The sequence below is a fragment of the Solanum verrucosum genome, unplaced genomic scaffold (assembly GCF_900185275.1).
Source record: "Solanum verrucosum unplaced genomic scaffold, falcon-dt-bn FXZP01000103.1, whole genome shotgun sequence".
NCBI classification, from domain to species: domain Eukaryota; kingdom Viridiplantae; phylum Streptophyta; class Magnoliopsida; order Solanales; family Solanaceae; genus Solanum; species Solanum verrucosum.
In genome coordinates this window covers 4970816-4980508 of record NW_026020048.1, presented here as the reverse complement: position 1 = coordinate 4980508, position 9693 = coordinate 4970816, and the positions used below count along the sequence as shown (strand labels likewise).

General features: G+C 32.6%; 1 protein-coding gene across 2 annotated transcripts; it reads right to left on the bottom strand.

Moving 5' to 3' along the window:
* Positions 1–3573: 3573 nt before the first annotated feature.
* LOC125822025 (uncharacterized) lies at positions 3574–6534 on the bottom strand. 2 transcript variants are annotated; one of them, XM_049501403.1, is made up of 4 exons: positions 5865–5945; positions 4540–5328; positions 4251–4298; positions 3574–4159 (listed from the first exon to the last, which is right to left on the bottom strand). In XM_049501403.1, the coding sequence occupies exons 1-4, from the start codon at positions 5904–5906 to the stop codon at positions 3839–3841; spliced, it is 1200 nt and encodes a 399-aa protein (XP_049357360.1). In that variant the 5' UTR covers positions 5907–5945; the 3' UTR covers positions 3574–3838. The 2 variants fall into 2 exon arrangements, with proteins under 2 accessions (XP_049357360.1, XP_049357359.1); XM_049501402.1 differs by lacking the exon at positions 5865–5945 and adding an exon at positions 6280–6534 and having other exon boundaries at positions 3575–4159.
* Positions 6535–9693: the final 3159 nt, after the last annotated feature.

Sequence of the window (9693 nt, the reverse complement as noted above, 5' to 3'; positions counted from 1 at the left end):
GTTTAAGAAAAACAATAAAGAGATTGTTGTCTTTTTGAAGTTACATTAATATTCTTAAATGAATGTTTTAAGGAAATCAAGAAATTGTAGTTATAGGATGTTCAAGAATTTGTAAGACAAATTTTTCAAGTCAGTAATGCAGTTCACACAGGGAATTTGAATTTTGTTTCAAAAAGACTGTTTCTTGTTTATTCTCCTTACTTGTATCTTGCAGACAAGATAATGAAGAAAAACAGAATTTCCAGTTTGATTCCAGTAAACCTAAATTGATCAATCTGCTCATTGTTGTTAAATTTTCTTACATGCATTGGTTTTAAAGAAATGTTCAAGAAACTGTTATTTTTTTGAAGTTACATTGATATTCATAGGAAATTGTTGTTTTCAACAATATATTGACACTGCAAATATTAAGAAATTCAAGAAATCTTTTCTTTTTTAAGGAAATCAAAGAATTGGTTTGTGTTGTTTTTTGTGTAAAATATTCCAAAACACGTAATCTTTTTGAAAATCTAATGCGGGTGAAATAAATTTAAAACAGGCTAAACATCATTATTTATTACTAATCGTATAGGTTGATTTTCACTCTTCAGCTGTGGAGGTTGGAAGCACAGCTTTGACCTATTAAGTATGCCAACACTGTTGGTCTTTGGCATTATTCTAGAGACTTGAGGACAAGGATAGTTTTCCATGTATCCTTTGTTTCAAAAGGTATCAACTTTTACCTCCTTCAGGTTAGAGTTACTGAGTTAGTATCTTTTCTCTTCTTTGAAGTAATAAAAGAGGGATGACTTTGATCTTAGAGGAAGTAACTTAATTTGAACATTTAACACTACTCTAATGTTCTAACAATACTAGAAATCATTAATTAGAATGAGAGGATTAAGGAGAAGCTAGAATAGGCTCTGACGAAGTGACAAAATTCTTATTTTTCTTTGATGAGTGGAGGAAGTTTCCTCCTCATCTATTGCTATCCCATTCCCTGCTCCTCTTTACCGATATACCTGTGAACTATGAGATCAAGAAAAAGAGATGCAGGGCCCAGAGTTTCAAAGCTACTCTTGAGCTTCCTTCTCCTGCAGCCAAAGAAACTGACTAGAGAGTGCTTGTCAGGAGAGAGATTCGATCTTTGCAGTCTTAATATTCATGAAAGCATTAGAGATTACAATGTCTTTTTCTAAGTGTCATAGTCTCACTCAAATTCCATCTTGCTTATGTTCTGATTCTTGTGATAGAATTGTCATGCCTGCTATTTTAATTCAAATTTGCACCAACAAAAACTCAAAGTATCTTAGATTCTGGGACAAATTGGAGGCACTTTTGTCCAGAGATTACAGTTGAGTACCTTAGCCATATCTTGGATGTTTTTTCGTGACTTCTTTTGTATTGTAGTTTTGTGATATTACTGAAGAAAAGGATTATGATGAGCGAATTCGTTTGGAAGAACTGTGTGAGAAGGTAATGATTGTCTTAAAACTCATTGATGTGTCATTTCAACGTGGAGTCTGTAACTTAGTGAATTATCAGGTCCTATCTGGACAAAAGAGGACAACAACCTATCTTGATTCCTAGCAAGAAATGGTACGTTTATGGTCATCTAATGTGAAATAGATTTGCCTTGTTCTGCTTAGGAAAGACTTGGAACTCATTTTCATCGGCAACATTGATTTTGAGTCTTTGACCATCCCTTTGCAGGTCATGCCTGAAATTAATTACCAATTACTACACAACTATGCTGACCACATTCAAAACTGGGGTTGGATCTGCAACATTCATTTTCAAGCTTCAAGATCATTTACCAGGTAAGTTACGCATCTTTGTTTAAATTTTCATCACAAACCAATCTATGGAACTTGATAAACTTGCCATTTACCTGATATTCCATTCCACTAAATTTTGCAACATTCATTGAAGTTGAACCTAACTCTCGCATGAACTTAACGGTAACAGTGACCGCCAATTCAAAAGTAAACACACTACTAGCTAAACAAATTGAGGCTGTGATACTGAGGTCAGTTGAAGTTAATTATTCTTAGTATATAGTAAGTGTTAAATGCTTAAACTGCCTATTACTGTTGTCCTTTCATTAACTACACACACACTATTATCCTGTAATATGGTGAATTATGTACAAATCCTCTGTTTTTGATAATGGAAGGTTGGAAAATCTTGAACTGACCTGAATTTGATTGATTTTTTTCATTTGTTGGGTTATTTTTCTGCTTTCTGCTTGTGGGTTTGAACCTTGATGCTCTCTCGCCTCCACCCACCCCCACATAAGCAAAAGAGAAGGAACAAGATATTTTTCTTTACTCCTGATGTCTTTGTTTTCATTTGTATTGGAACAATAACTCTGATATGGATAGAGTAGAACAGATACAGCGGAATGAGGATCAGTATAGCAGGCCAACTAATTTTTGGGTGAAGCATAATTGATGGATTGATTTATTTATTTTCGTAGGTGCAATTATGTTTGGAGATGCATTGTGCCTTTAGAATGTTCTCTCATTGTTGAGGAGTTGAAGCAGACTACATTGTGTTTTCAAGTGAGTGGAAAATTGCACTTGAGTCTGCGATCATCCAGAAAAATTGCTACCTACCAAGCAATAATTCATCACATTGAAATATAATTTGGATCTAGAGCACGGTACATCTATACAGATTCAACAAATAAATGTATTTAACGCGATTACAGATCCAATCATACCATTTCTGCAAGTTTATTTATTTATACCTACTTAGAGATACAATTAATGTTCTCAAACTCAAAATATACACTCCATGGGAAGCACTAATCACTATAGGTAAATAGATGTTGCTTTACATTTTATTGACGAAAAGTTGTATTTTTCTTAAAATCATTTATTTTCTACTACTTTTTCTGACTCTGGACCTTAACACTCCCAAGGTTTGGGTGGAGAGGCACATGGTGGTCATATAGGGATACCAGCCTATTCCTTCTCCTCTACTTTTTTGTCATCTTCTTTCCAATACAATGTGTCCCTACTATAAATTGTGGTTCTCTCTTAATATAACATTGTTTTTCATGGTAAATGACAACAATATAACTACTTTTCCATATCCTTCTATGAACCATATGAGCAAAACTAAAACCAAGCCTACTGAAAATAATTGTTTCATATCATTCTCTTTTTGGTCAAAATTACAGAAGTTTTGTTTCCACATTTGTCAAAGATACAAGATATGTTGAATACACATATGATAAAGTTAGGTTGCTAGCTAAAAGAAATGGATACAACTTACAAAATTTCAAAATCCTGTATACAAAAATTTTATGTCTTGTCATAGGGGACTTCATCATGAGTTAGAAATCCTTTTCCAACTTTTTGCATCACTGCGTCCATCATAAAGGCGAGGCTGTTCCCTTCTAATGTTGAGTATACAAAAGCAACCCCCCTTTTTCTCCTTTTCGTATGGCTCCTCAATATTTCTCCAGAGTGACTTAAAAAGCAAACTTTCTCAGGCAGCTAATGTCTCTTGCCTTTGGTGGATAATGCTGAGTTCAAATGATGCCATATAGCAGTCATTATGGAACTTGCTTTGTTTCCTCAGGGCCCTCAACAGAACACGGGCAACTACTTTATCATGGGAAAGAAGGAATCATTCCTTCAATGACAGTCAACTTCACTAGAACCATGAATCTGGAGTGAGGTCAATTTCTCTTTTGGAAGTCATTTCCCCATCATGATCATCCAAAACTACTAATGAATGAATCAAATCTTACTAAGAAACTAAAACAATCCAAAAAATTAAACCACAAGTGGCACTGATACAGGTGGAGAGTGGGACATAAGTAGTGACAAAACTATTCATCCCAACATTACTTACCCACCTTAATTTGTAGCTTGCTCATACCGACATTAACCCTTTCCACACCTGATTCATTCTTCACCTCTGTTTGCTTTTGGTTTTTAAAGTTGAGCCATGGGTGCTGCAAGCACTGCTCAGCAGTTGGTCGTTTCTCTGGCTCAAAATCAAGAAGAGGACTGAGAAATTCCGTGAACTCATGAGCATCACTTTCAGAAAATCTATACTTGTTAACTAGTAATTTATCTAGACAACCATATTTCAGTCTACGGATCCTCTTCAAATCTCCGTGCCTGTCAAAGTAATCTTTGGATCTAGCCCCACCTACGGCTATCTGCTCCACCATAAGTTTGTAAAAAAATAAAATCAGCAGCTATTTTCAGAAATAATTCTTCAAGGCTACAAAAACAATATAATGTGCTCACCTTCCGAGGGATCTTTCCTAGAAACTCCATCATCATAGCTAGATGATCCTGCAACCCGCCAAAATATAGTCAAGTGAAGTTATAAAATAATTCCTCTTCAGGAAGTAAAATCTATTGGACAATTCTTTCAACACTAGGTCGACTCCACCTTACACCCAAAAAACCAGACCTCAAATCAGAAAAATACTCCATAACACTTATTCAGATTATTATTTTTTTACTGAGAAACGGGTTGCATTATGCAATGAAAGGACAGCTAAACAAAGAAACACAGATGAAATCATCTTACCTCATCTTCGCTGAAACCTTCTCCACCTTTGGGAGTGAACATCATCTCACCAGTAGCAAGCTCAAATGCTATACAAGCCAAAGACCACATGTCAGCAGAGAATGAATATCCAGATTGAAGTATAACTTCAGGGGATCTGTACTGTCTTGTTTGAATTTCTTGTGCAAATTGCTTATCCTCCCAGCATGCATTTCCAAAATCCACAACCTTGCATCTCAAGTCTATCCCATCAAGAGATCTATTTGATTTTGGAGTCCCTCCTACCCCACCCATTGAAGAACGTCTTCCTGATATCCTAGCTGCTGCTCTTCTTGCCCTTTGCTTTAGCTTTTTCTCAATGATATTCATTGTTACTCCTCCATTAGGGTTCCCCTCAGGCCTTTCAAGTATGGGAGTCATTCCGGATCTAATGGGATCTTTTGTGGCATTAATCGTGGTAAGTAAAAGAATATTTTCAGGTTTCAAATCTGTATGAACAATTCCAAGCCCCCCATGCAAATAATCTAAACCAGTCAAAACACATTTGCATATTTCCCTAACTTTGTTCAGTTCAAGGCCCTTATAGTGATTATGCTTGATAAGCCGCAATAAGCTATCACCAAGAAATTCAAAAACCATACATATGTGCTGTCCATTAGGGCCTGTGTGCTTAAAATGGTCAATAAGCCATACAACATATTTACTGTTAGATTGATCACCATTGGCAATCGCAGAAAGGACTTCAATTTCATGAAGAGCTGCTTGAGCAAATTGTGGTGCACTTTTCTGGATCTTCAAGGCAACAAAACCCTAGGAGAAAACAAACATACTAAATTAAAGTTCTTAAAGATCCTTATGAACTTCCAAACCAATAAAAGGAAATCTACGAAAATTATTGCTAAAGTTAATTTTATAGAGAAAGGGTTTCTGAAACATTTCAGCGCTAAGAAAATGGCTAATTATCACTAAAAATTCAAAGCAAATAAACCATGAAGAACATCAATTGCACTTAACTGCTTAATCATAATTAGAGGTTGTTCTTGAACACCTACAGCAGGTGCTGCTAATAGATTGATATTTAATCTCAAAAAGTCATTCTACCATCTACCCAACTGACTCCAATTCAGGTCAAAGTTGTTCCCAAAGACCAATGCTTTTTATCACAAAACAAAGTCACCTAAAGAAGCAAACACTACAAAATTCTTGAACTGAGTCATGCCCTTATTGCGAGGAAAACATTACAAGGAACGCACCATTATAAGGGAACATTACAAGCCATGCACCATTATAAGGGATCATGATTCATGAGTGGAGAATGGAAGTCATCTCAAACAATTAACAGGTACTTCAAACATTAATTTTACTGTACACGGGATCATGCTTATCATCAAGGACCTAACACTTGATGATGTGTAACGACTCTCACATACTTGTAAAGAAGCCACGCATATTCATTGTCATGTCTGTCAAGAACATAAGCAATAATGCTAATTACAATACTATGATTATTCTTTCATCAAACAGGATTTTTCAGTGAAGATTAAATTGGAAATATTTCTTAACATAACCAGAATGATACAGATGCAACAAGCATTTGTGTTAAAAGCAGTGAAATGTCAATTGCTGCTGGCATAATAACTGAGACAAACATCTATTTTTGTAATAATAGTGATAACTACAACTAGTACACCTCAATCATAAACTCTTCGTAATAAAATTATTTATCAAAAATCGAAAAGAAATAATGAAAACAAAACTCACGGATGACTGAGTATCATAAGCGAGCCAAACGGTGGAAAACTCTCCCCATCCGAGTTTTCGTTGAGCGATATATCGGCCACCGGAAAATGAATCGCCGACTCTCACGGCATGGTACCCTCCCTTTCGGTAAGAATCGAATCCTTCATCGTCATCCTCCGACGCCGACGACGATGAACAAGACATTGTTTATGACTGAATCAAACAATCGTGATCTGAAAATTTCAAAACTACGTTCCCTTTGTTTACGAATTTGATTATTAGTTTCGACTATTAACAGAAAGTAGCAAAGAAAATATCAAAAGCTCCATAAATTTTGGGGAAGAGAAAAGGTTGATAGAGAAACGAGACAGTGCGTTTAATGAGGGAACATATGTGGCCTTCAATACAAGACTCGCTCCACTTTTTGCTCTTTCTCTCTTTTATTACTTCCTCCGTCTCATATTAATTGTTACTTCTTTTATCTCATATTTTATAATTGACGTTGTTAAAAAATTAAAAATTACTTTTTTCGTTTCAAAATAATTAAATTATTGAGCTTTTTTTTACAATTTAAAATAAGTAAATTATTTATAGTTCAAGAGAGTTGTTGGGTATTTTTTTCATTCTTGCCCCTTATTTATATTTTCTAAATGATAATTTCAAGAGAGTAAATTGCTTATATTTATGATTTTATTTTGAGTTATTTATACTATTTTTAAGAATAGTTTGAAAATAACTAAAAGGACAAAAGTGAAAAATGATGTTTATTTTATGTTCTAAATATTTTTTTTAATAAATGTGTGCATTGCCTCAATGATTTTATTTTGAAATTAATATATAATAATATAAACAAGTTTGTATTACTCTAGTAAAACTATTATTGATTAGTTTATTGCTCATAATTGATGGAAGTGTGATTTTTAAAATAAAATTAAAAATATAAATAATTTGTTATGGATAAAAAATAAAAAGAATAACTAATACGTGACTAAAAAGTACTATTAATTCAGAGATATTTCACCAATGTCATTGGAGAAATGAATTTTATGACTTCTTTTTACGGTGAATAAGTGGAAGTTTCCATTTGGTACATTGTGGACTGCTTTGACTATTTTTATTGGTACGTTGTGGACTATTATGACTATTTTTAGTTGAAAGTATCTAGAAAATTTCAGATTTGATTTTTGAAAATTAAATTATATATTTAGAGTAGAGTGAGTTTTTCGATGAACATTCCAAAATAAGTACGTAACATTAAATACTAAAAACGGATTATTTTGAGATTTGCTATATTGGAAATAGTTTCATGATTGGTCATGAGGGAGATCGATATGGTGGGGATGGAAAAGGAAGTGGTGTGTCCTTGTTGGTCCTTTGGTTGGGGTAAGGAGGTAATCAATGCAGAGGGAGGATGGGTAGAGGGAAGATTCGCGTATAAATCTTTAATAGAAAAGATTTTCTCCAAAAGAGGTTTTACGCGATAATTTAAAATAATTGAGTTTTAATATGAATATCAAAAATAGAGTGAAAAATAAAAAAATAAAAAAAAATAGATATAGCACGGATTTTAAGACATGCGAGAAAACATTTTTTTGTTAAATAATATATTTTCTCACCCTCTTCTTCTCCGTATCATTTGATAAAATTTTGGGTATAGTCTAAATTTAAAATTTAAAATAATAAAGTATGCTTATTAGAAAAAGTTGGTGTAAAGCACAAAAGTAAGATCCTGAGATAATATATTTTGTGGATGATATAATATTGATTAACGAGACGTAAAAGGGCTATAATAGGAGACTGAAGGCTTTGAGACATAACCTAAAGTCTAAAGATTTTAAGTTAAGCAAGATAAGAAAATGAGTCTTGGAGTATAAGTTCAATCACGCAATTTATGAAGCGAACATAAATGTGGTGTGCTTGACACACAAGTTACCTTTCTTGAATAGATAAATTTTCAAATATATTTGAGGTCAATAATTTAAGGTAGTAGAGAGATTGATGGGAAGTGGAAACGTCACACATTGTATTAGGATAGATTGGATAAAACAAAGGCTCACATTCAGTGTTTTTGTGATAAAAATATGTTGTAAAAATTTAAAGATAAGTTCTACAGAATTGTAGTTGAACCAACTATGTTATAGTAAACGGATTGCTGACCAGTCAAAAGCTCTCATATCTAAAGATGAGAGTAGCAATAATATGAATGTTAAGATAGATGTGTAGACATATTAGAAAAGATAAAATTAGGAATGGGGATAGGCAGAGGTGAGGTCATGACCTTGTAGAAGATAAGATGCGGAAAGGAGCTTGTGATGGTTCGAATATATGAAGATGAGATATTTGGAATCCCCTAAAAGAAGGTTCGAAAGGTTGGTCGTGTTGGCTTGAGGTGGGGTAAAGATAGGCCTAGAAATATTGGGGGTGAAGTGATTATGCAAGACATATATAACTTCAACTCAATGAATACATGATCCATGATTATAGGGGTAAATCAAAAACTAAAATAGAATATTTGTAGGTAGTTAGACATACTACTTTCCTATTTGTAGAGTATTATTAGTACTAGACATCGGAGCCCGTGCTAGCACAGACCCAATATGTATCATTTTTTGTTTCAATTTATGTAACAAAGACAAAATTAAAGAGTTAATCAAATTTGAATATTAATTTAAAATATTTTAAATTTTTAATTATTGTTAACCATGGTAAAATTTTTTTTATGTCTTTTAACATTCTAAATTGCTAATTATTGTTGTATGATTTGTAATATATTTTATGCAATTTTCAAATAATAAAGGTTATTTTTTCTTTCTCAATTTATGTGGTACTAATAAAATTTCGAGATTCAATCAATTTTTGTTGTCTTTAAAATATTCTATTGTTAATTACTGTAAATTATTGTACTTTCTAAGTAATTTTCAAATAATATATATTATTTCATTTGTCCAATTTATGTGTCACTGATAAAATTTGAAGAATTAATCAGATCATTTACATAATTTTATATCTTTTGAATAGTTAAGTAAATAATTATTGTGATTTATAATATTTTATACAAATATTTAAAAAAAATTAAACAACAAACAAAACAAATTCATCATAGGAAAATTACCAAAGCATCCTTCAATACATCAATAATGGGTCCACTTTTTGTTTAAAAAATATGCATATTGGGAGGATATTTTGTCCAAAGTGGAAATAGAATAAGTATAAAGCATTAAAGTCTTTTAAAATTTTAAATTGTTAATTCTTATTGTATGATTTGTAATACTTTTACGCCATTTTCAAATAATAGAGGTGATTTCTTCTTTCTCAATTTATGTAGTACTAAAAAAAATTTGAGATTCAATCATTTTTTTTTGTCTTTGAAATATTTCTAGCTGTTAATTACTGTAATTTATAGTACTTTCTAAGAAATTTTCAAATAATATATAT